At 45.0% G+C, this 26,895-nt stretch overlaps 1 protein-coding gene across 1 annotated transcript in view; it reads right to left on the bottom strand.

The window, feature by feature from the left end:
- The window catches only part of Ppm1h (protein phosphatase, Mg2+/Mn2+ dependent 1H), a 257,165-nt gene that overhangs the window by 105,336 nt on the left and 124,934 nt on the right, over window positions 1-26,895 (bottom strand). The window contains exon 4 of the mRNA XM_076920370.1: window positions 19,341-19,453. Within this exon, the coding sequence (XP_076776485.1) occupies window positions 19,341-19,453 (113 nt within the window). The remainder of the gene's footprint in view (window positions 1-19,340; window positions 19,454-26,895) is intronic.

Genomic DNA, 26,895 nt, shown 5'->3' with positions numbered 1-26,895 from the left:
CAAAACCCGTGGGAATGTTGCTTTTGTGAGCTGCAGAGACGAGAAGAACTGGAGGGAGAAATGAAGACTTTTAAACCAACATCCCATTTAACAGGTGTCTGGGATGTCAGCAAAGATGTAACCAAAGCCAAGAAGAGTCTCCCCCAAGGGCTTAGATGGGAAACAGAAAGAAATATTTCCTCCAGATTTCTTGCAGAGTTTCTACAAATATTGAATGCTGTGATGGAAAGTGAGATGGAATGGATGGGGAACCATCAGAACACGAACCTCAAGGGTGAGGTAACCTAGGAAATGACCTTGCTAGAATAGGAACCATCGGTACCATCTGGCCGTGAGATGCCGAAGCTGGATCACCTCTTAATCCACAAACCTCCTCTTGCTCTGGTGAAGCATGAGGTTGGGCTGGGCATCTGAATTAGTTCTGAGGGGATAGCACAAGACAGAAGGATATTATCAATAAAACCAATTTTGACTTTTGATAACATTAAAGAAAACTTTCTCCTTTTGTTAGGTTTAATTCAGGCCTGGCTCAGCTGCCATGGAACTTGGAACTGTGGTTACGTGATATTCGAACATGCCCATTTAAACACAAGAATTGGTGTGTGTGTGCATGCGTGCGTGCATGCGTGTGTTTGTGTGTTTGTGTGTGTGTGTGTTGGATTAGACTATGGACTAGAACATCCAAAATGAAAAAAGAAATAGAAAATGTTAAGTTCTAGACAATGAATTACTTAAAATTCCAATGTTTCCCACAAAGTGTAAGAGGAAAATAAACCCACACTTGCACATTTCACAAGAACTAAGGGAGAAAACGAAAATCATTGAAAATGTAAACGTGTCATCCTAAACCCAGGATGACCTAGGAGACCTCAAGTTCTCCTTAGGGGGAAGGCTCCAAGGATCCCCTTAGAACTGCATGACTGGAGGTATGTCCTCCCACACCCCGCTCCAGAACACTCTCGGGAGAGGCGAGATCCATCCAAATCCCTCAAGTCCTGTGTTTCTGTAGTCTGATCTCTGTGGGCTTTAAAAAATGTACATTCTGAGTAGTTAGTCAAACACTCAGCCAGTAAGTCAAACACTGCACAGAACAAGAGGCTCTTAGAACACAATTATCCCATTCCTCCCTGCAGAGCTGAGCTCACTCACAAACCCCCTCATGGGAGCAAAGCAGATGGAGGCATCTATGTGCGGATTTTTACAACCCAAATCCAGGTGACTTAACTGTGAGAGTCCTGAGGAGGCAGCGGTAGAGACACCTGATGCACAGTGAGAGATGATTTTCTCTTCAGAAAGGCACAGCACAGAGTCTAGAGCTTACCGATGATGACAGTGGACCAACGCCCTCCATCCTAATGCCCCGATGGGTCCTAATTCTAATCACACTGCTGTGGGGGATGTAGCTACATCAATGGCAGACTGCTCACCGGTCACTCACAAAGCCTGGGGTTCAGTTCCCAGCAACACTAAAGGAATGATGTAAAAACAGAACAAAATGGGGCTTGAGAGGATGGCTCAGTTGGTGAGACCCAGGCGTGAGGAGCTGAGTATGAATCCCCAGCACGCATCTGTAATCTCAATGTTCTGGAGGCAGAGACAAGAGGATTCCTGGGATTTGCTAGCCAGCCAGTCTAGCTAATTAGCAAGTGAGTTCCAGATTCAGTGAGAGACTCTTTCTCAAACAATGTGGTGGGTAGTGATGGAAGAAGATATGCAACATTGATCTCTGGCCTCGATACATACATGTGCCCGTATGTGCGCGCGCGTGTGTGCGCACACACACACATACACCCCCCCAAATCTATGGTCACATACACACACACACACATACATACACACATGCCATAATTCTACAGTCTCTCTCTCTGTCTCTCTCTCTCTGTCTCTCTGTCTCTCTCTCTCTCTCTCTCACACACACACACACACACATACACACATGCCATAAATCTACAGTCTCTCTGTCTCTCTCTTTGTCTCTCTGTCTCTCTCTCACACACACATACACACATGCCATAAATCTAGTCTCTCTCTCTTACACACACACACACTCACTCACACACACACACACACAATCTAGAATCATACACACCCCACAAATCTACACACACACACACACACACTCCACAAATCTAAAGTCACATCTTTTAAACACAAACGAAAGAGTTCACACTTTCTTGTGTTTGACAGGAGTCAGTCAGAAGCCTTTGAGGCCTCCATCACGGGAATTGGCATCTCCATTTGGCTTCCACATGAACAGTTCTTGGAAGCTATAAAGCCTTTGAAGAGTATCTATTTTTGCCTTGAGGTCTGGTGGCCTCAAGGTTCACATGAATCACAGATGCAAAGTGTGTGGGTGGGATTCATCTTAGCCCGTGGCTTTCTCAACCAAAGGGAGGTCGCTGCGTGTGTGGCATTTCTGCATTTACACCGCTTGCGTGTTTATTTGTAGTTAAGTTGTTTTCATGAATCTAAGGGGTTGAAGGGTGAGCTGCAGTGCATATTTGTGGAGAATTAACCCCAAACTCAGCCTGTTAATACAATTGGTGTTTGCTGTACCTTGTCTGTGGGACACATGCCTTGCTGAAGCTCCAAATACTTATCTTTTCATCTACACAACTGCAATTACTCCATTCTCCATACTGGCTGTATTTTATTTAAATATTTAAACTGAGTGCATATGTGTGTGCATGAGTGTGTAACTTATTGGGCAGAGGTCTTACAGAGCTCCAAATTCCTTAACTTGACAGGTAAGGAAAATTCTCTCTGCAATGTGCCAGTGTGGGCATATCTTAGAATACAATAAAAAAAATTTTTTTTCAATAGAAGAGAATGAAATGGCCAAAAGACCTCAACTAGTTCTGATGGATAGACACTGACTCCAACCATACAACCAGCCATGCCCTCTACGGATACTTCTGTATTTCACTTACAGTCCCTAACTTAGATCCCATTGACTCGTAGCTAATCTGTGGTGCAAACACAGCGGCTATACAGTATTCAAATCAAAAAAGGGCCAGAAAGAACACAACTCTACAACATGCAAGTAAGTTATGTGACAGCAGCTGACAGTAGAGGGGACAGAGGGGGATGTAGAAAAACAGAACATGTAGCCAAAATCTTCAAAGAAGGCAAGAGCAGAAAACCAAGGTCCTGAGAATATGCAATTATGGAAGACAAGTAATGGAATTTTATATTCCTTTTCCGAAGCCACTAAGACGTGAATCAGTTCTAGCCCAGGACTAACGTCGCATGGAGGTGAGGCAGTCGTCATGAGCCAGGCAGAGCCAGAACAGCAGTTGACTTCACCTGCTTTGAGTGTGCTTTTCAAGGTAAGAATTAATTGTTCAGCTCTTGACAAAGCAGGAGAAAATATAACACAAATTGTTACAACCGGGAAAGTATAACACAAATTGCTACAACCTCTCAACAGTTCTCGGCTCATTCTTCCCACAGTTCCTTTGCTCTCCGTGGATAATTAGAGAGAACACTTGTCAAGTACAGAAAGTTCAAATCATTACAGTGACTCCAAAAACCCATCACAGATCATTAAACATTAACGAGAGGTGCATAACTCGGAGCGGAGGTAACTGACATTTCTTCACAGACATCCTTCAGCTTTTTAATCTCATTAGTGCCTAAGTTTCATTTCCGGCATGAAGAAGCCAGGACACGGGGGAGGTCAGTGCTTAGGCCAGATGGATGGCTGTGCTAGGACTTCCCTCAGGGATTTTGTCTTATTCTCCTATGCTTGTCCCTGTCCGTGGTAGACCATCCTTTCTCACACACATTCTCAGTTGTCTTTAAGCATTCAGGATGACTTTTAGAGTACTTAAAACTGAACAGTGCTACAGCTGCATTCAGCTCCCTCCAGGGAAGGCCAGCCTAACTGCCATTTTCTCTTTTGCACTTGGTCTGCCTCTTGCTAATGGTGAGCTTGCCGGCTCCCGTCCTTTGGAAAATCCAATACAGCTGTCCACTTTCTATGTCATTTCAGATACCCAAGGCCAGTCACCATCTAAATTATTAAATAGAAAATTTCAGGAGAAAAAACATTCAAATTTTTTAAATATTGAATATTAAAAAAGCATACCATTAGAATTATTCCATCTCAGATGATCTTATACTGTGCCAGCTTATAAATTAACATGTCTCATAGGTATGAAGTTCAGGAAACAGAACATACAGGTCCCTGCAGGACCCAGGTTCCAGACATCCACTGGGAAGCCTGGAATATACTCCTTGCAGCTAGGCAGCCTTGCTTCTGTAAAGCTGGAAACGTGGAACCAGTGAATTTCCATTCAGACAATTACCAGGGACAAAAATACTGAAATGAGAACAGATGTGACTGACCCAGAAGGAGACAGAGGACACATACCCAGAGAGACCACTGATGCTCGGGCCAGCATGTGCAGAGGCACTGTCAGGGGACACTAAAGTCCCCTGGCTTATGTCCTACATTACTGAGGGGAAACATGCTGCAAATTTAGGTATGCCCTAAATTAGTGAGTGGAGATCACTGCTTTGGTTGCTAGACAGAGCCAAGCCACCGATCGGAAGCAAATCTGTCTGAAACACTGGGCAACAGCTACACTGAGCAAAAACATTTTGTGCATATGGAGGTCTCAAGCCTTCAGAGCAATTAGAAATTTTTAACCATAAAAATGGACTCAAATTAGATCCATGTGACCCTGAGTGTAATGGAAGCACCAGTCACAATCAACAATTTTACCCATCTAATTAGAACTTCTAAGTCCTTTCTCTCATTTTCTTTCTAGTGGTAAATAATCCATAAGTGCTAATGTTTGCCAGGCATGTCTCTATAGCCCAGGGAAGAGATTTGTCCATCAGGAAGCTTTGGTGAGGAGATCCTTGAGTGCACAGTGATGCTGAAGTCAATCACTGTTAGAGGAGCCCCCAGAAAGCCAAGGGGGTGCTATTCAGGCATAGGTATTTGTATGTGTGTGGGCTGAATGGCAGGGGGACCTCCAGCATGTAAGAGGAGCTGGGCCAACCCTGTGTGGTGGTCCAGCAGTAAGAGCAGGACAGGTAGAAGGAGTCTGAGAGGAAGGCTGGGGCCAGTTGGGAGGATCGTGACGGATCATGAATGTTCTTTTAAGAGTTCAGACAATTTCAACAACTAATTCTGGAGGGTTTGGGGAAGGGAGTTTATCTTTTTTCAAAGGTTATCCTTGTGGTAAGTAGAAACCAGGCTGGTGCCAGACAGAGCTGAAGCAAGAGACCAGAACATCTGTTCAGTAGAGAGATATTGATATTAGACCAAAGGAGATGTGATAGAGGTAACATGGAGCATTGTATTCCAGGTGGAATCTGGGGTCAGAAATGACAGGCTGTGTGTTGAGACAGACTGGACCTGTGATTAATCATAATTAACCATCTTTGTAACATTCCAGGCCCTTGTGCAACTTTTAATAGTGTTGTCTCAGTTAAACTTCTCCAAGCTCCTTTAAGACCACAGACAAGTCTAACATGGTATCAACCGCGTCACAAACTTTTCAAGGAGAAATACTGGTTGCAAGCAATTTTGAGAGGAGTTGAGCCTACGTTTGGAAGAGCTTTGAGGGGATATAAAGTGAGATTTGATTCCTGTCACAAATGAGTCGGTGCCCATTAGGGAAGAAAGGGAGAGACCCAATTATGCTGAATGTGAAAGTGAGGCAGTAGCTTAGAGGAAGCAGGCCCTGGGTACCAGTGAATGGGGACTGTCTGGGATGGCATTGGGGAAGCAGGAAAGACTTCAAAAAAGAGGTGATACTTCTGTTTAATTTTCTGGGTGGCATCCCAAGGTGTGCTTCAGGGACAAGGGGGGGAGTGTACAGCTCAGAATATGAAGTAGCAATTTAGTCCTGGGAGATTTGAGTTTATGGTCTGGTATTGTTAGAACACGGGGAGTGAGGATATGGAATGAGAGGAGAGGGAGAAAGCGGGTGACAAAGAAGGCTAAAGACGCTAGCCTTGATTCTGGGGTGGAGGAGGGTGTCACTCAAGGGCTTGGTTTCTCATTTATCTTGGGGACTGTTCGGATGGGTATAAGGAACGGTCCACATGCGCAGCTGCAAATGATGCTATCATACATAGTCCAGGGAAGATACACTGGCCACTGACAGTATTTGCCGCTGATAAGGAGAGGGTAAAGAGAAGTGAAGGGAAGAAAGGCGTTGTTATTCTGGCTTTTTTGGTGTTGTTGTTTGGTTGTACTACGGTTTGAATGTTATGTATGCTTTTGTGCAGAACTCTTGGTCCCTTGATGGCCTGTTCAGTAAGTTGAGGAAACCTTTGGGATGTAAGTTCTAGCTGATATTAGTTGGTCACTGGGGGCAGGACTTCCGGGCTATATGCACTTCCGGGTTACATGAACTTCCGGGCTATATGCACTTCCGGGTTACATGAACTTCCGGGATATATGCACTTCCGGGTTACATGAACTTCCAGGTTACGTGAACTTCTGGTTCCAGGCAGTTCTCTTATTTCTCTTATTTTCTGATTTGCCCTAGCGTGTGGAAGCTCTTGCTCCAGGTCCCACGCCTAGCCCCACCACCTTCCAAAGCCAAAGTAAACTTTCAAGGTTTGTTGTTGTTGTTTTGTTAGGTGTTTGGTCACAGTGTTTAGGAAAATAATGACCACTGCCCTGCCCTGGAACAACACTGGGGGCACAAGGAAAAAGGGGCACCATTTAGGGAAAGGAAAATGCCTTCATTTCTGAACATCTAAAATATGAGCCTTCTAGGACATCTTGTTCATTTATACCTTAAGTACCTTGTTCCAGGGAGGGTGGACGTAAGATTATATAAATGCACATGATATATATTAAAAAAAAAAAAAACCCAAAGATGTATGGCGACAAAACCGAGACTATCAGAATCTAGGAATTAGTAAATTCATGCAAAAAGCATGTGTTGTAATGTCCTTAGGTTTTCTAGAAGTCCACAAAAATGGTTCCACGCCAGAGCCATCTGACTCAAACAGAGTCTAAAATGGAAAAACCCACACCACACTTTCTGCCAGCTCTTCCATAACAAGCACATGAGAGAGTGGTCCTCGGTGGCACTTTGAGAGAAGGAAGCTGTGACACAATGAACCAGTGCTTCTGTGGTACCCTGCCACGACTAACAGTCTTCTCCAACAGAGGCTCACGGCACAGAGCTGGGACTTCCTAAACAGATGTGAGAAATGGAGGCCCTTCCTGTCAGGTTCAACAAACACCAGAAGCAACAAGTTCGCAGTCACCTCGTCTAACAAACACCTGGAAGATTGCTGCTCTGAGCTCCAAGCCAGAAGCTGGTGAGGCTGGCTCTGCCTCAGGGTGTGGGAGTAGTGGGATGCGCAATGCTGAGGACAAAGCCTAGCCATGCCATGCACCTCCTAGGCTTCTGACATTCTGCAGAGATGAAGGAATGGAGAGAGAGAAATGGCTGTGGGGAAACTCTGTTGGGTAGCTGATGAGATGGGTGAACTGCTCAGAGACAGGATTTGGAGGAAGTGACTGAAGGGGAACCTTGGGGTATGTTGGGCATGTGTGAGCACTGGGCAGGTGTAAGCACTGGGCAAGTGTGAGCACTGGGCAGGTATGAGCATGGGCAGGTATGAGCGCTGGTCTGGTGTGAGCACTGGGTAGGTGTGAGCACCAGGCAGGTATGAGGTGCAAGACCTTCTGGTGAATTCCACAGCTGACTGAAGCCAGGTGGCTCACACCTATAATCTCAGATCTTGAAGGCTGAGGCAGGAGGTTTACTTACTATCAGTTCAAGGCCAGCCTGAGCTACAGAGTTAGACCCCGTCTCATTCTCACCCTACCTCTAAGGAAAAAAGAGCTGAGTGTGTGTTAACTGCAGACACCTTTAAATACTCTTTAAGTAGTGTGCAAATGAAGGGCGATGATAGCTGGGGAAACTAAATCACAAAAGTCCCAAAGGCATGTTTACTTCCTGTAAAGACATAATGTCTATTTAGTTTGGGGTACTGTGAGAGAGACTGTTCTACACAGGGAGGGGAGAGGCTGCCAGGTGCTCTGCCCACATCAGCAAGCACATTGAAGACCACTGGGGTTGGTCAACTTCTACTTGCAGAGGGGCAAGGAGGAGAATGCTGTGTGTTGCAGATTCCTGGGGTCCGTGTGAGTCACAAAAACCTGGTGGCTCAGATCAAGGGAATCTAAGCTCTCCTGGCTCTTGAGACCAGAAGGTGGGAGTCAGGGTCAGCAGAGTCATCCTAGGCTCTGGGGAAGCATTCTTCCTCACTTCTTCCGGTTTATGGTGGTTTCTCACATGCCTTGGTGTTCCTTGTGTTGTGTCTTTCCATGGCCATCTCACTCAGATGACAGTTACTCGATCCAAGGCAGACCTTAATCTGGTATGACCTCATCTGGTTTTGCAAAGATCCCATTTCCAAATGAGGTCATAATCACAGATACTGGTGATTTGGAACTGAACATGCCACTTGGTGTGTGGCACATACATGTACATTTCAAACCATGGCGTGTAAGAGGTTTTATGGGCTAGAAGTGTAGCCGGATACTTATTCTACTACATTGTATTTGTGGTGGAGTTCGGTGATTAGGCAGTAGAAGAGGAGGTGGAGCTGGGAGAAGAAGAGAGGAAGGGGAGGAGAAGGAAGCTATCAGCCATGGAGAACCATGAATGGGTTGTCTAAAGCTGTTCTGAGTAGCAACTTCTATCAAAAGGTTAGATACTGGGTAACAACTCTAATTGTGTGGGCATCTTGTTGATTGAGCATTTCTAAATATATAAATCCTTTAGATAATCATTAAGCTTTAAGAATCTCATTTCTACCAGGTACTTCGAGGACGGCAGATATTGTCTGGGGTTCAGCTGAGCTTTATGGATGCAGCAGCGTGGGGGATTGACAGAGCAGTCCCCAGTGCTGCTGTCTCGTGGGTGCCAGGGCCTGCACATCTAGCTAGCTGGAGCCCAGGTCAAAGCTGAGGAGCAGCAGGAACATGGTGGCTGCCTGGGAACAAGCCAGATGAGGCACCGTTTTCTAAATATTACCCCTACATAGAAGTTTTCTCTGTTCACATCCTCTGGCTGCAACATTGTCATGTAGCCACATGCTAAATGTATACAGGGCTGTGGAAGATGGTCTCCATGACCAGGAGGAAGAGGAAAAGCATTCGGAGAGCTATTCAGCTTCGTCATACGTCCTAGCACATAAGATGAGGAAGTAACACTGGATTTTGAGGACTGCCTGGAAGGAACAGAATGGAGCCTGTCTGGAGAGGACTTCATTTAGGGACTGCAGGCTTGGACAGAGGTCCCTGTGTAGGAAGAGAAGCAGCTAGGGGAAGGTAAAGAACACAGTCATTTGTGTAAGATGAGGGAACTCAGGGTGAGGCAGGTGAAGAAGCTGGGAGAGGCAGTAAAGATATTCAGGGCTAGGCATGATGGGTAAACTGTTTTAGAGTTGTCGAGACCAATCACAGTCGAGGAAGAAGTCAGCACATCACTGAAGCCGACTAGAGCAGGGTGCGGAGCCTGTGAAATACTAAATGTTGTGAAAAGAGGGCTGGAGTTTGTCTGGCTTTCCAAGCCTGTTGTCCAATTTCTTTTAGGCTTATCCCGGGACATATTTCACACAGCCCATTGTATATTTTTATACACTTGTGTACTCACACTACATACAGATAGATTAGGAAACCCCACGGGTGTAATTTCCCTTCCTCTGCTGAGCACCCTTGGATGTCAGCAGTGTTGTGAGCCTGAAAGTTCCTACAGAAATGTTGGCCCAACCAGGAGACTGCCTGCTGGTGGTGCAGCAAAAACAGTAATTAACACCTGGCTTAATGCAATGACACCTCTGCTGCCAAGAACAGTGGTGTGGCAGAAGGACCTGCCTACTGTTTCCTGTGTGACATCATCACTTCTGAGAGGCTCTGACCCTAGGACTCTGCACTGAGAGGAGGTGCTAGCCTGGAGAGGTAAGGGACACCATTGCAGCCTTTCAGGAAGAATGCTGTGATGTGCAAACATGGCTGCCCTGGGGGTGGAGCAGCTCATTCAGACACACAAATCCTAGATGAGGTCTCTCATATCTTTATTGATAAGGAAGGGGCAGCATGTTGGATATCTTGTTCAAGGTCACAAAGCACAAATGTAGCTGAGGTCAGGACCTAAATCCAGTCTGTCCATGTACCTGTTTCACCTGAGTGCCCTTGTCTGTCACTATACTGGGCTTCTGCTATAAGAACCCATTTAAATAAAGGGTCCAGGATGTATATAGCAAGCAGTCTAGTCATCTTTTTAAAAGTAATGACCTATTCATTCTCGGGCTCAAATACACATCAAGACAGGATGCTTTCTGCAGTGGTAAGGACCAGCTTCTCCAGACTTGACTACGTGGACTTATCTATTGTACTGCAGTTCACCCCCAGGAGACAGGCTCACTTATGAAGGCTGCATGCATGCAGCCTTTCTTCCTACCTCTAGCTACCAATACCCACTCCACACTGGCTCCCGGAGTGTGGTGCCTTTCCTCTGTAAAGAAGGACAATATTGAAAGTCAAATGCCCAGGGTATTCAGATAACTTCCTGGAGCAAACCACCCTCTGAGAACCACACATGACAACCAGTAAGGACAGTTTAGCATACATCAAAGACCTTATGAAACATTGAAGGTCTTCATATACTACTTCCTGCTGGGGATGGATCAACTGAGATTATATTTATAGAAAACGTATGGTTTCACCAAAGTATTTGTACCATGAAATGACCCAAAAGGCTGAATTAGCCAGCACTCTTCATAACCACATATGATATCGCAGAATAATATAGCAAAGAGGACCACCTGCAGAACTTGTTACAATGGATTCTACCTTGGTGGTAATCATAATTCAGTGTGATGCCCATCAACAGTACTAAGAATAAAGGGATAGAGAGGGTCACTAACCCAACTCAATAACCTCATGCTAACCCTTTCACAGGCAAACACTTCTTTTCTATAAATCCCATGAGACTACCTGTCACAGCCTCCCAGCATGTTAAGAGAAGAGAGAAGATATTAAAATCACAGCTTGGTTGGCTGGGAGCAGGAGCTAAGGCTGCAACCGTGGTTTCTCAGAGATCCATCTCCCTCCAGCCAAGGGCACTGAGGCTGAGATAGGAGCTGGGCATAACAAGAATTTTTACTCTAATTCCATCTTTGGATGACTGTGTTGTCACTAAGATGTAAGGGCAGTTCTGATGCTGAGGTCCTGTTCCCCAACTGGTTCTTGATTTGTCAATAAAGAAAGCCATTGGGCCAATTGTTGGGAAGAAGGTACACAAAGAAAGAGAGACGAAGTTTGCCATGCTTTAAAGAGAGAAGAACCAGTCAACCATGTGAGGTCTTGAGGGATGGTGGGCTGTGGCCACTCCTATAGGCAGGTGGTTAAAGATGTTTAGCAAGGACTAGATTCAACTGACCGACTAAAGTTAGGGCAGGTGGGAGGAGCAGAGCTAAGCGTAATGATAAGGGCGTGTTTTTCAGGCGGGAGATGGTAGCACCCAACAATTGTGCCAAGAAGGTAAATTGAAGATGAACAACTGTATGTGTCTTTTATCCGTGGATTCAAGGGAAGCTGGGAGGGAGCTGGTAGTGTGGCCACTTCCTGGAGCTAAAGCAGGGTAGTGCAAAGCTACATGCAACACTAAGAGACCCCAAGCCACAGGATAGAGGTGTGGGCTGGCCCTTTCCCCTCAGGTAGCAGCACCCTGGAGAGGAAGAAGGAACACTCTCCCGCATGTGCTGCATAGCTGCATGTGTGCCTACCGCAACTACCAGTATTACTCTTCAGCTGGAAGGAGCTCTCATTCTCGTAACCCCAAGAACACAGCCGCCCCTTCCTCGTTCTCTCAGATGCTCAGAGAATATGACAAGGTGGTGGCTCATTTTTTCTCCTTTAGACAGAGTCTTGGTCTGTAACCCAGGATGCTCTTGTATGCATGCTTTCTGCCTCAGCCTCCCAAATGCGGGGCTCATGGCTGTGCCCCAAGCATGCCCAGCCACTTGAGTCCGACTTTTAACCCTGAGCAGCAGACGTCCGCATAATGTGGTGGACATGCTACAACACAGACTGCTGCGTGCCGACCCTGAGGCTGCTGACTCAGGATGCCTAAGACAGAGCTATAACTGGTTCTTCTACACATGTAGGAGAGGACTGCTGTTAGCTCGGGAAACCACAGGCTGAGAAAAGAGCATCCCCAGGAGCCCCCTGTGTGGTCTGTGGGGCTGTGACAGGAAACACAGAGGTCTGCTTCTCTGCGTGTATTGGTGACCTTCTGGCTGTATTATTTTTTCTCTCTTAATCCCTTCTACAGGATTTGGAAAGTGCTAAGGAATACACTGAGATTGAGATTAAAAAAAAAAAAAAAAAAGGCAGAAACGGCATATTTAACTTCCACAGTGGAGAATGGTGCTTCACCTCGGTTCTGTGCTGTTTTTTTTAGATATACGTCAAAGAAAATGAGAGGTATCATAGACTTGAGGCAGCCAAGGGAAGCAGATCAAATGTATTTCTGGACTCAGAGAAAGGCTCCCATCGAAGGGGTAGGCTGGTAGGCAAAACCAGACGAAGCACTTAGGAGCAACAAGGAACTCCTCGAAAGGGCTGCACTGGCCGCTGGTGAAATGCAGGCACATAAAACAAAGAATGAGCAGTCTTTTACGGTCTCCAGGGCCACGGGCAGTTATATAAGGTTTCATTATCTCTCCATCAGCAGAGGGGAGAGGCCTATGAGAGAAGACACCACAGGCGTGTAATTGGTTTTGAATTCAGAAATGTAAGTCTTGTTTAATATCCAGATCCTATCCTCATGAAAGTTCAGACTTGCTGTAGGAATTCACCTCTGACCTAACAGAGAAAGCTTTAAGTAAAATGGGAAAATTCTGCAAACCAAGAAGGAACAAAAGGAAAAAAACGGATCAGACATGGCCCCATCCTAGCCAAGCTTCTAAGGTGCAGTTAGAAGGGCGTGTCTGCCCCTCCGCCTACACCCAGTGAGGACAGCTATGAATGCTGTTACCCCAGATCACACACTTTCTTAAGACAGTATAAGATTCTTCCTTCTCCTCCTCTTCCTCTTCTCCTCCTCTTCTTCTTCCTCTTCTCCTTTTCCTTCTCCTCCTTCTCCTCCTCCTCCTTCCTCTTTTTGCATCCAGTTTTCTTTTTTAAACTCAGTTGGATGCACCTGGACCACGGGTTGCTTGCTCACTCTTGAACAGGAGCTAATAAGTGACCACTCCCTTGACAGCTCCACCTTCTCCAGGAGAGTTTTAAGCATGTCACCTCGTGTTCTCAGGAGTCTTCGGGTGACTTTTAAAGTCTGACTTTGTAGGCGACATGCTTGATACAATGGCCACAGGAGTCTGAGAGGCATCGTACATTGTTTTCAACGGGTGAACTTCAAAATGAAAACCCAACTTCTAAAATGGTCTCAATACTCCGTGAACTTTAGAAAGTTTGACTGTCCTTGTTTTGAAAAACATCTTTTTCAACACCATAAAGGAACTGGTTAGATCAGCCAAAGCTTGCTGGCTCCTGGGGAGATTTGAATGAGAATAGTCTCCGTAGGCTCATACATTTAAATACCTGGTCTCCGGTTTTGGGTTTTGGAAGGATTAGGAGGTGTGACCTTGTTGAAAGGAGGTGTGTCACTGGGTTAGGCTTTGAGTTTTCAAAAGACTTGCACCAATTTGGGTTTGCTCTGTCTACTCCTACTATGGAGCAACATGTGCACTCTCAGTTACTGCTCCAGCAAGCACCATGCTTACCACTCCCTGTCATGATGGTCACAGACTACCTCTCCAAAACCTCCTAAATAAACTCTTTTATAAGTTACCTTGGTCATGGTGTTTTATCACAGTCACAAAAAAGTAACTAAGACAAATGCAACCCACTTAGATTAATCTCCAGGAGCTGGGCATTGTCACGTACGACCCTCATCATCCCAGTACACAGAAAACAGAGACAGGGCAATGAGGAGGTGAAGGCAAGCCTGGGCTACATAGACTCAGACTCAAGAGAAAAAGGTTTCTTACTTATACCCATAATGCAATCTGGGTAAACTCTGAGGTGTGGCTGGATATGGAGTGTGTCGGTATTTCATGTATGAATAAACAGGGAATAAAAACATTAACTAGAAACTCCTGCCTTAGAGATGTTGAAAGAGTCTTAGTGTGGATGGGTGGGTGGGTTTAGTCCCTGAAGACCTGGCTCTCTTACTCCAGTCCTGGGTATCATGGCAGCTCCGTTCCTTAGTAGTCGGGGACCTTGGGAAAGTTGCTTCTTATAAACTGCATATATCCGAGGGCAGCAGTTCCTACTTCTCACCCTATTATTGACAGAATTGAGTATGATGACCTTGTTCTGGTATTAAGCAAGCGCCTAGCACCTAGCTGTCTCACCGCTGCCTGTTAACTACAATGCTTGCAGGTGTGGAATCAAGATATATTAATATCTTAGCTGCCTTTCTTCAGTCCGAATGAGTTCACCCCGTCTCAGCTGCCAAACCTTTAGACATTGTCTGAAGGAAGCAGTAAGGACTTCGGCGAATGCCAGAGTCCTCTAGAAACAAAACAAAATGGTCTTCTAAAATGGAGCCAGAGGACCTTCTTGAACTGAAGAGGAGCACAACCCGAAGAGATGGGACTTGAACACAGTACACGAACCACATAACCTTTCTGCGCTCCGGTTCACTCTGGCCTAAAGTGAAAATCCACCCACCATCTGCTTTGCTGTTTGCCCCTTAAAACCCCTAGGTGTCGAGCCAACTTGACTTCCTCAGCCTGAGTGTCTTGCAAATGCTGCATGTTTTCTGTATGATGAGCTCAGCTAACAAGGGAAGGAGAATCTGCCCCCCTCTGCAGACCAGGCCACCTCGGATGAATCAGTCAGACACTGGTAAGCCACAGACCCTGCCAGCAGCAGTTCCTGAAGGCGACACAGAGCCTACGCAAGGCCTGATGGGAAGGCAGATGCTACACAGAGAAGTGGCCCTGCAAACAGCCCTTGACCTTGGGTGGCTCCTCAGTCAAACCAGTACAGAGCTTCTCTCTTTGTTCTGCAAGTAATTACGCGGTAGGGCACACACAACGAAAGATTTACTTTTCACCCTAAAATCTGTCAAATCTTAAAGGATAAACACTTGACAGTTATTATCTAACACTAAATAAAACTAGCACATAATTAATCGGGGGCCCTGACTAATTGCCAGAATCTTCTCTCAGCTCTAAGCATCGATATCGCATTAATATTATGTTACCCGAGTCTTTGGATTATATTTATATTATTTTTCATTATATTTATGACTGCTTGTTTGTAAATGATAACCCACAGTCTCGAGGATGGGTGGATGGTTGCTTACCGAGAATGACAATGCTTTTAAACTGAAGTGCCCGCAACAGACATATCATTAGCATATAAAGTCGGCCATGATGGTCTAAGATGGCATCATTATCTGTCACTCATGAAAGAGCAGCAAGCAATATAGGAACAAGTAATTATTCCACAAATGATCATTGGACGAGTTTAATAAAATACCAGTTCCCATTGTCCTTTATGAATTGTGAGCCACATGTGGACGCCAAGCCCAACCAACTAGCTATAAAACCCCAACTTTGTATTTGGACACTGGGGCTTGAGAACCACAAATATAATTTAAGCTTCCTGGGTTGCAGGATAATTTTTACTCTGCATTCCACAGCTTTATTAAGAAAATGGTTATTTATTAGGCTTTTAAAATTAGAAGCAAATGTAAAACATATTTTTATGAGCACTTAGAAAAACGAGGTCTTGTTTAAATTAATAACTTAATAGGTTCTAAGAAAGATGTCACAAAGCTCTAAGAAATGTCATAAAGACTGGACAAAGTAGCACGACTAAGCTTTCCAAAAGTGTCACTTCCCTAGGTTAACCTGTAGCAAGCTATAAATTCTAGATGTCATTAGTCCAATGCCAATATATTTATGCATGTGGAAACCCAGGATAAAAAGCTCAAGAGATGAACACTGGGAAATGAAAGGTTTCCAGACAGGGAGTTTCTGGGATGCATAAACCATCATTTCGCTAGGCATGGCTTCAAAGCAGGCTGTTAAAAAATTATAGTCAAGGCACTGCGGAGGGGTTATAGTTTTAAAAAGGACAATCCAAGCTAAAGATATTCTGGACACTGTCATGTAGTTAACCCTAGAACCTCAGGTCATGCGGAGGGTGGTGCCTCCTTAGGAAAGGCCTATGGCCTGGACTGTCAGTCACTTCCTTAGAGCCTTAACAGACTAGGAACAAGACATGGAGTGTGAGCGCGACCCTCTGAGAGCAGACATGAGCCACCGCCCCTGCCTGCCATCTTCAACAAGTTTAGGATCTAGATCTGAACAAGAGGCCACCATCTTGCCCTCAGCGCCCACGTACAAGCTATCAACTTCTGGGTAGAAGCTGCTAAACTGTTGGGTATTTGAAGGAGGAAGTGCCATGCGGCCGACTGCTTCCTGTTTTCCCCAGCCATGACCTTGACCTGGCATGCTCACCTCCACATAGTCCCTGTGCTACCTGTTGGCTGGCTAGAGCCAAGTGTGCTCAACCAATGAGAAGCCTGATAAAACGTGGGAAGAGAAAGGACATGTTTTTCAAGGCTTCCTGCCGCTCTGGCCTGATGCTCACTTTAGTGGTCCCTGTAAAGCTGGGATGGCCAGCTCCTTCCTGATTGTGGGGACATCTGAGCTCATGAACCTCAGTGAGCACTGGGGATAAACCGTGTGTTAAATACCCTGCCATTTACTGGGCAAAATTTTATACTAAAACCCGAGATAGCATTGTCTCAAACAGAAAAATCCACATGTCCTTTCAAACTAAACGGACTTCTGAAAGCGCTCTTCTTGCTTGACAATCCTTTCTCTGCTGTCTCCTATGATCTCCAGGGATGAAGGTCAGTAACAGATGCCTTCTCGGAGAAGAGCAATGGAGACTCCTCTTCTAGGTGTCCTCCTTGTAAATGGAAGACAGATTAGAATGGAGTTCTTGACTGCAGCAAGAGGGCTAGCTTTCCAGACTACTGGGCACCAGCAATCGAATCATCAGGGGAAAGGGAAGGTGAGGGTGGGGATCTGAGAAGGACTGGAGAGGCAGGGGGCTAGGTCAGTGGCCCTGGGATCTAAGGGAACCATGGGATCCCAAGACAGCCGCCACGGCTGGGCAATGGACATCCACATGTTCTAGAGTCCAGCCTTCGTCATCTTCAAAACCGTGATTAGGGAAAGGGCCTGTTACACCATCAGCCATTTTGCCACATTTTTAAAAAGTCTGTGATGCAGTCATTCACCACATCAATATGGAAGAAGCGTCACTGAAAACAAGCACCATTTATTTCGATGATTAAAGTTCAAGTGTCGCCTCCTGAACCGACCAGCAGACAGAAGACAACGGACACGGACATGGGATCTTCTTCTCAACATGGTTTATTCAGGAACCTTGAAGTACCGCAAAAAGCACCCCCACCCCCCCACCCCCGCCCCGAGCTCTAGCTCCCAGCCCTTAAATCTCTGTGTCCTCTCCAATCAGAACCTGCCACAAAGTCATTCTTGATTGGTGCTGAGTGCATACATCACATGGCCCGATCTTATGTAACGATGAACAAGCAAAATGCATGCGCAGTAAAGCCTAGCCTATGTGCTACCCAGGCTTCCTGAAGTGGTGAGCCAACACGCCTGGGGCATCTGGCACCCAGCCAGGCGCCATCTTGAGTTCTGCTCCCCACACTCAAGTCTATCTTCTTTCTTCCAAATGCTATGTAAACTAGATATTCTTCATTCTATCTCTATGTCATATATATACTAACCTTCCTATATGTTATATATACACTGTATTTTCTATTTCATATATATATATACACCATACTCTTTGTCATATATGTATACTATACTCCACATATGTCATATGTAATCTGTATATATCATTTGACATATGTCATATAAATGGAGTATAGTATATATAGTTTATAATGTATCTCTGTCATATATGCCACATATGTCATATAGAGTATAGCATATATGACACATGTAGAGCAAAGTATAGCTTATATATATATATAGTATATACATGCTTATATATACTATATATTAATTATATATTATATAGTTTATATATAGCATATATAGTATATATTATAGTTCTCTATATATACTCTGTATATGTCATATATGACATATATGCTATATAGAGAGTATACATGACATAAAGAGAGTAGAATATATATAGTATATGCACACATACACACATGTATATGCATGCACACACACACACACACTCACACACACACACACACTCACACACAGAACCAAAGGCATACATATAAAAGGAAAAGCATCTGGACTCTTGGGAAACAAACACCAAGTTACTGCAGGGAGCTTCAGTTTGCAGGGGTGTGCCCTTCCCCTCCCCCCCAGCCTTGAGCAGGCCTGAAGGAGCTGTTTACCACAGTAGACCAAAACAATAGGGCCTAGGAGACACTGCCTCCTGCAGACTTGCAGTGAGCTACAGGAGCTAGAAGAATGGGCCACCTGCTGAGCTTGCCTTGACCACCTCCAGGCTGCTATTCCCTCACCCAGCCACTGGGCTGAAACAAGAAGAGACTCTGGGGGTGGGGCTTCCCCTATATATGTGAAAGCAAAATATTAAACTTCAGGCCTTGATCAGAATACATTGTCTTGGCCCCATGTTTTCTCTTGCCCTCCATTCCCCTTTCATTCCCAGCCTTCCTTTCAGGTGAACCCTGAAGGCGGCTACACAGGGGAGTGGCCAGGGTCTCCACACACACTCAGTCTATTCTGCTCCCTCCTCCCCTGCCCTCCTCTCCCTTTCCCATCCCTTCCCTCTTCTCTTCAGTTCTCCAATATCCTGACTAGGCTAGGTTTTTATTAAAAATCAAATTCCAAAGCCAAAAAAACCAATTTGAGCGTCCCTGGTTTGGATAAATTCTAGGAGCACACACCAGCTAAGGCTATGAACAAGTCAAAAGTCCATCACCCTTCAGTGGCAACCTTATTGTTTTTAAATGCATTTCTAACCTTTAATCCCAGCACTGGGAAGGCAGAGGCAAGTGGATCTCTGAGTTTGAGGCCAACCTGGTCTCTAGAGCAAGTTCTAGGACAGCCAGGGCTACACAAAACCAATCAACCAACCAAATATATTCCTATCAAGATCCAGGAAGCTTGTACTTCCCACATTTAATCCTAACCAGAATAATTTTCTTTTAAATTGTTTAATTCCTAAAGCACAGGTCCACACTGTCAGACAAACTGGTCGTTAGGAAGAACTGGACTGCTCATTTGCTCACCTGCTGTCGCCAGCATTGGCCACGTAGAGCTTCCCCAGAAGGCAAACCACGATGAGGGCCGTGCAGCCGCCGGATATGTTATACGCACTCCGCTCTCGTTCAATTTGAAGGTCCTGGAGAAGAAAGTAAAGTTAGTGCCATGGTGCAGAGCTTGTGACTAAAGAAAGCCTCCCCTGACCCCCTTCACTAGGCACAGTCTCACACATTGGATGTTTGGTATCAGGCTCCGAACCCAGTGACATCACATCTAGGCGACCCCCACATCGTTGCCAAGACAATAGCTGCACACTCCCAGAATCCACCTGGCTACCTCACCTTTACCTGGGAGATACTACGTCACCGCCCATATAAAACAGGCAGGACCCCCCTGACTCGCTCTCTTATCTCTTCCACCTTCCTCTCCCCACCTTTGCCCTATCCCCTGAATAAACCTCCTCCCCCTTGGAACCACGTGGTCTGGAGTGGTCTGTTCTGAACTGCAGTCGGATTTCTTAAAACTAACAGGATGTGCTTTCAGAAGGGACCAGACAATCCTTGGAACCTAAAAGGCTTCTCTGGGGGATATGTCACAAAATACCAGACCACTGCAGACCAGAGAGTGGAACCAAAGGACACACACACAGACACACCGGGCAAACATTCGAAGAGGAAACTCAGTTTCCTCCTCCATAGCCACAGTTCACATGCTCCCAATGTCGGAGCAGCCCACAGACACTTTCTCTACGCCAGGCGTCAAGCTAAGGGCCTTGCATGTGCAATCTCATTATAGCGTCTGGACCATCATGACTAACACCGGTGTTCAGATGCAGGGAAGTGTGGACACCACCCATGTTCACCTAGATAGATTAATCTCTATCTAATACCAATTGTCCTCCAAGCCCTGTATTACCTGCCGCACAGTGAAGGAAAATTAAAATCAAGACTAGCATCCCATTGATAGACACCATCAACACAATTCTGTGTTACAAAGAGTCTGTGTCTTTGGGAAAACAGGAGCTGAGTGAAATTTTCTTTCTACACTGGAAGTCACCCATGGATGAGGCAGAGTGAGAGAAAAGGTAGGCTGGGTAAAAATTACAAGAGGGAAACCTGGAGCCAAAGCAAGCTGGAGAAGGGAAGAGGGAAAAACTTAGAAAGAGGGAGAAATGGTACCCAAGTGTTCAGACAGCACTGAGGTCTTAGGGACTTTTGCGAGTCCCAGAGTCTCAGAACTGGAGTTAGCTGTTTCAGTTGGCCTCCTCATGGAAGGCAGGGAGAACATTTAGTCATCCAGCATTGAACCACAGTGGCTATGCTCCAGGTGTTAGGAAGGGGAACAGAATAAGCAATAGCTTCCCAAGCCGAGGGCACACACTAGGGCAGCGACCGCTTTAAAAAAAACACGCAGAGGATGGATTCCGATGTCCTTGCATGCAACAGTGGGATACAGAAGGGCTGAGTCCCAGGCTGACTACGGCTATTAACAAGACCCTGTTCTAAAAGTGGTAAATAAAGAGGTAGGGGAAAAAAGCCATACAAGAGGGAGTGACTAATGTAGGGACAGGAGACAGGTGAGAAGCTGAGGAGCCACATGTGGGGGCCATGGAGTGTGTGTGGGGCAGGGGAATTTAAAAAAACTGAGTAGCCTTTTTGGGAGAGGACCAGCAGCTTCAAGGGCTGCAGAGGGGCCAAGTATGAGCGCCGTCCAGTGGACTCCACTGCCTTTTAACATTTACTTACTTAACTGCTCTATAAACTGTTTCCTTGAAGACTGGTAAGAGGATTAAATTAGGTGGCATGGCAGGGCAGGCCTTAGCCACAGCCACAGGGTCCTTCCCACAGCCTGGAAACTTCACAATTGAGAGCAGTGGCCATTCTTGTCCCCTTCAGACCCTCGACGTGTGCATCAGGCCAGTTAAACACTGCATTAGTAAGTGACTATGAAATGGACAAATAAAGAAATAGACTTAAAAAAGAAGGTCTGGATTTCCATACCAACATCTCACCACCTTACCCATGAGAGAGAGGTTCCTACTCAAAATCCCACGTTTGCCAAGCAGATGCACATCGAGATACCAACCGGGTCAGAACCCTTGCCACGGCTGACTGCCAGCGGACTAGAGAAGAGGGCTATGACATCACATGCCAAGGATGGTAGAAGCTCGAGGTGAAGGGTAGGAGGGGCATGCGGTTTGGTGGAAAAGTCTCTCGAGGAAGAGAGGGGAGAGAAAACACCAAGACATCTGGATTTTTTGTTGCGCTTCTAGAATATAAAGAATCCCTCTGTGGGAAGATACGTTAGTTTCTTGTATCAAAAGCTAAAAAGGTTGATATATATATATATATATATATATATATATATATATATATATAATTTAATATAGAATAAATACATAAACTGGTAAATCCAAGCCCACATCCAACATCATTCTCTTTTCATATACTAAAAAGCACAGGTCAAGCTTTGGAAATTATTCCTTCATAGTTGCAATCAGTATTTGTTTGAATATGTAAGTCTGAATGAAGGGCACTATTTATTAAAAATCCTCTAAGTATCCAAATGTTTGCATGCTGCATATGGACTGGAATCTGAGTGATGTTTGACAGGCTTAAGTAAATTATTAGTGCAATCCAAAAGAGTAAAGAAAAAAAAACTATACAAGGAGCCCGTGTTAAAGGACTGTTTGTGGCAAAGAATTGCCTAGGGATTGAAGCAAAGGAGCTTATTCTGGGTCATAAGTGGGGCATTATTTCTCATGTAAGAATGTCTGATTTTAAAATGACTTAATCCGGGGGGCGAGGGATCAAGACAGCCTTCAACAATGAGATGTTCTGTTACCGCAGCCGAGTTCATATTTACTTTTAATGGGCAACATTCTGGTTAGTTTATTCAGCTTGTACCTTAATATAAATTAATAAATTAACAGCATGGTGTTTTCTCTCTCTCTCTCCTTCTCCCTCTCCCTCTCCCTCCCCCCCCCCTCTCTCCACACACACACACACACACACACACACTATTTAATTTGCTCCTGCCTTTTCTACATTTTAACTATGTTTTAACTATGTATTCTTTCTGGACCTCTCTCTGAATGAGCAATGATACTTTCTTATAAAGAACGGATTCCAGTCTAACTACTTTTTAATCCAAAAAACCCCCGCTCCCACATGCGTGGTCTGACCAGCCCCTTCCCCACACCTGTGAGGGGTTACACATGTGCACACACAGTAATTAGAAGTGCGTTCTCTGCCAGCTCCATGGCTGGGATTTGGATGGTACGTTTCTGCAGACTTGGTCCCCCTGAAGGATTCACTGACATTAACACACACTCTTCCATTTCTTCTAAAAGTGTGTGCAACTAGAACAGATTCTAAAAATAATTGCTTCTCTCCCCTCCTCCCTAGAAGCCAAAATAGCACATTTATTTTTTTCCCCTACCCACACCACCTACTCCTCTCTAGAAGATTCAGAAAATCTTTGTACCAAAAGGAACATTAAAGGATCATCTGGGTGGCTCGTTTACTATGAGATTAAACATGATAAATGCAGTCAATAAAGATATATTTACTGTGGAATTAACTGCCTTTCTCTTTCAAAGTCCTCAATCTTTCAAGTTGGACTAAGCGGTTTGCACTTTAGGCTTTAAAACAAAACAATCACAATGTCTATTTTTTTTTTTTTAAGCCCTTGAGTTTTAGGTATCTTTTTCACAAGCTAATGTGATCAGAGAAAAGTTGTCTACTGCTGTGTGCTGAGCTAGAGATCCAGGACTTCTCTCTATTTTAGCTGCCAGTGGATTCCAAGACATACAGCAAGAATAATGTGCTAGCAAAACATCTACCCACTAACTCCTTCCAAGTGTGGTCTACATGGAAAAGGGCCCCGAACTGACTCTCTGACTGCTCAATCCAGAGTCAGGATGCCCAGTGGGGCAACGTGTTACTAAGTGAAACTCAGTTACTCTGTTGCAACTGTTTAGACAATATATTCCGGACGGCTCAATTCTGAATCAAAGAGAAGAGCCAGTTCTTACTCAACGTGGTTTTATTTGCTGTTTTTGTTGTTGTTGTGGCAAGGCATGGGGGACAAGAGTGTGTGTAAAGCGAGACTCCCTCAACAGGAAAGAATTGCAAGAAAAAAAGCATATCTATTACCCAGAATGGTTGTAATTTGATTTGAAAGTCTCAGAGATGACGCAACTCCAGGCCCAGGCTTTGTTGCTCACCAGTTCCAGGTTGTGAAAAGAAAGCGCTTTGGGTCAGCAGAAGAAAGCCAGCGCCAGGCAGTTTTAATATACCTGGCAGCTCCCCCCCCCCCCCCCCCCCCCGCCCTCCCCTCCCAGGGTTATAATATGGTTCTGAGCACACTGCTAATAGTGTCAGTCACAAATAATAAGCTTCTGCACAGTTTCAGTATCCGGGTCTCATCTTGGCTTATTCTGAGAACAAGGCCATCTGCCAGCTAGGCAATGAGTTTCAAAGAGTAAAAAAAAAAAAAAAAAAAAAACGTGACTGTCCAATATCGCCACCTGCTGACCACTGTGGAATTACAGGCCCATCTCTTCCTAGAAGAAATTCCTGTTGCAAACAAAGACTAAACAAAACTAAGTTTAAATAAAGAAACTTACTTTTTAAACTTACCATGAATAGGCTAATTGAAATTCTAGACTTTATAAATTAGTTATTAGCTTTGCATTCATTCTTATGCTTTTATAACATCATTGTATTTATTTGTCAGTACTAGAAGATGCAGTAGCTTTATAAGTTAAAACATTGCCACTTTGGGGGCTAAAAAGATGATTCAGGGGTTAAGAGCACTGACTGCTCTTCCAGAGGGCTGGGGTTTGATTTCCAGGATCCATGTGGTGTTTTTCAACCATCTGTAACTCAAGTTCCAAGGGGATCTGACACCTTTTTTTTTTTTTTTTTTTTTTGGATATTGCACACATGTGGTACACAGACATACATGTAGACATAACACCCGTATACATAAAACAAAAATAAATCTCAAGAAAGCTATTTTCTCCCTTACTAAAAAAAGTTTCTAGGACATTCTTCTCAGCTGCAAAGAACTTGTATGCATCGTGTTTCTGGGAAAACTGGGGCCCCCTTTTGGGTTCTTAGTCTCCTCAATCAAAGAATTTAGAAATAGAGTCAGAAGAAGGAGGCCTCGGGAAAATTTGTTTGTAGCCTCTGAGGGGAAAAACAACAGGGCGAGCAAGCTGTAATCTTGGAAGTTGGGAAAGCAGGAGAGAGAAATCTGTGCCTTTTTGAGGTAGGGTCCATGAACTCTGGCAGGTTCAGCCTCGGAGGTTGGCAGAAGAGGAGCGAGACTTCAGAGAAAAGCTCAGAGTATCAGGGGAAATAGAGTTAGGCTTGAGGAAGAAAGAGGGAAGGGAAGGGTAGGCAGCTTGCTGAGTGTAGGTGCCACAAGGCCCTGTACTGAGGGGAGGGCTTCTGCTAAGTACAGCATTTAATTAAGTGGATACTTAGCCCTTATAGCCTGAGCACGACCTCAGGTGAACCACGGTCTCCCGTGAGGCAGGTGTGTGGTACCACAAGCTAGGTTAATTCTTCGGGAAGGAGAAAATGGGTGAAGTGTTCTAATTTTTGAGCAGATGAGGCATGCCAAATCTCCACTCAAGGCCAGAGGTAGATTCCATTCTTTTGGCTAAGAGGAAGTAGCTTAACAGGCCTCAGCAAAATGCTGGCACTTCATCTTCCACACACGGTAAGTTCAAATAATACAGGGGCCATGTTTGAGTCTTCTTTTTCTAGGGCTACCAGGGAAATGACAGGTGAGGTCCAAAGTGGGCCATTAGGGAGGAGTCCATCCTCAATGGCTTCTAAGCCCAAGAATATCTGCCCAGCTACCCACCTAACAATACTGAAAGGAAGTCAGCGAGGATGCTGAGACTCTTGGCTTTCTCCTGAGCTCAAATCTTGAAGGTGGTAAGTTTACAGGCTTGTCTGTCTTTGTTCCAAATGTTTGACAGCCACCCTAGTGATGGAATTAACTTCTTCTATGAGTCTGAAGTCTATTCAACACAAACATTCTTTGTAGAGGGTGGTGTGGGGTGTGTGTGGGTGGTGGTGATGGGGGTTGGAACTAGGATTCAGAATGATTATCTCATTCACATCTGTCACCCTGGGCCAGGAAACAACCTCGCTGCTTCTAACCACAGTTAGAAAGTGGACTTGAACCCACAAAATTGGAGATAAGGAAATTGGTTGCATTTAGCATTACAAAAACAAAAACAAAACCTCCAAGCTCTGCTTCAAGACAGAGAATCTCCAAAACACCTACTAGCAGGAGAACCAGGAAAGAAAACAGATTTTATATGAGGTGACAGTAACCTTTCGGTTATTATTTTGAGAAAACTAAAACCGTTTCTACGCTGTCAGTTCTGAAGCTCACCCCATGCAATCAGTGGCCAAGTTTCAGAGATTCTCCTTTCAGGAGACCACAGCTGGTTTTCCATAGTGGAAACAGGAGGAACTGGCCCTCCCAGTAGGAAGTCAGATTCAAGATATGACACAACAAAGGAGATGGAGAGCTAAACCTGTCCCTGATAGCATGCACAGTGAGTGGTCAGACGGGTCTCACACCAAAAGGAACCATTTCAGAGAAGCACAGGGTGTCTATGCTGCCGTTGCCACCTCTTGTTTAAAACCATGCCTTTTGTTTTGTTTTTCTGTTGGTCTAAATTTTGTGAAAACTACCCATATTCCCTAGAGACAGGTGCTCCTTGTTCTGGTTTGGGATTTCCAAATACACATTGGAGTGCTATCATCATTTTGTTACTGGCTTTGATATCATTTAGAACATCACAGTAACTGGGATATGACGTGCTACAGGGATTAGTAGCTTTTAAGGCCACAGAGGAAGGGGTACCACCTTCCTTCTCCCCAGGGAAGAGTAGGAAAGGGAACCATGCTATTCTTTCTGTGTCTCCTGGCCAAAAGGGTAGAATCCACCTCTGGCATGGGGTAGAAACACAGTGGTGCACTCTGCTTCAAAGATGAGAACATTAAATACTTCTCTCTAATCCCTTAGGAGCAAGTCCACCAGGCCTGTCAATCATCTGGCCAGGAGTCATATGCCAAGGTGATGGGAGGAAAAGTTGTCCCTCTAATTAGATAATGCATTTACCACTCCCAGGAGACCCCACTTGTCTGGGCAGCCTTGGAGCCTCCCCCCACAGAGCACCGTTCAACTTGCCTGCTCTCCTGAGTTTGAACTCAGAACTCCCAACCTTCGCTTCTTTCCTTCCCGTTTGTATTTTGCTCGCTGAATACCTGACAGTTTCTATTTTAGTCTTTCTTCTACTCCCGTTCAGGTCTGACAGAGTTGTTTCTTAGCAAATGCTTATTAACTAGATGGATTGCATAAAAATGACATATCCTAGGTATCTATTTACACACACACATACACACACACACACACACACACACACACACACACACACACACTTTCACAAGAAATTTCAGGCAGTTCACTGCCTAATGTTGAAAAACTTGAAAAGACAAGCCTTGGGCACCTTCTTGGGTATTTATCTGACTAAGCTTCCATTGCAAG

The sequence above is a fragment of the Arvicanthis niloticus genome, chromosome 22 (assembly GCF_011762505.2).
Source record: "Arvicanthis niloticus isolate mArvNil1 chromosome 22, mArvNil1.pat.X, whole genome shotgun sequence".
Lineage (NCBI taxonomy): Eukaryota > Metazoa > Chordata > Mammalia > Rodentia > Muridae > Arvicanthis > Arvicanthis niloticus.
The sequence above is the reverse complement of the archived record's forward strand: the minus strand, read 5'-3'. Positions and strand labels throughout refer to the sequence as shown.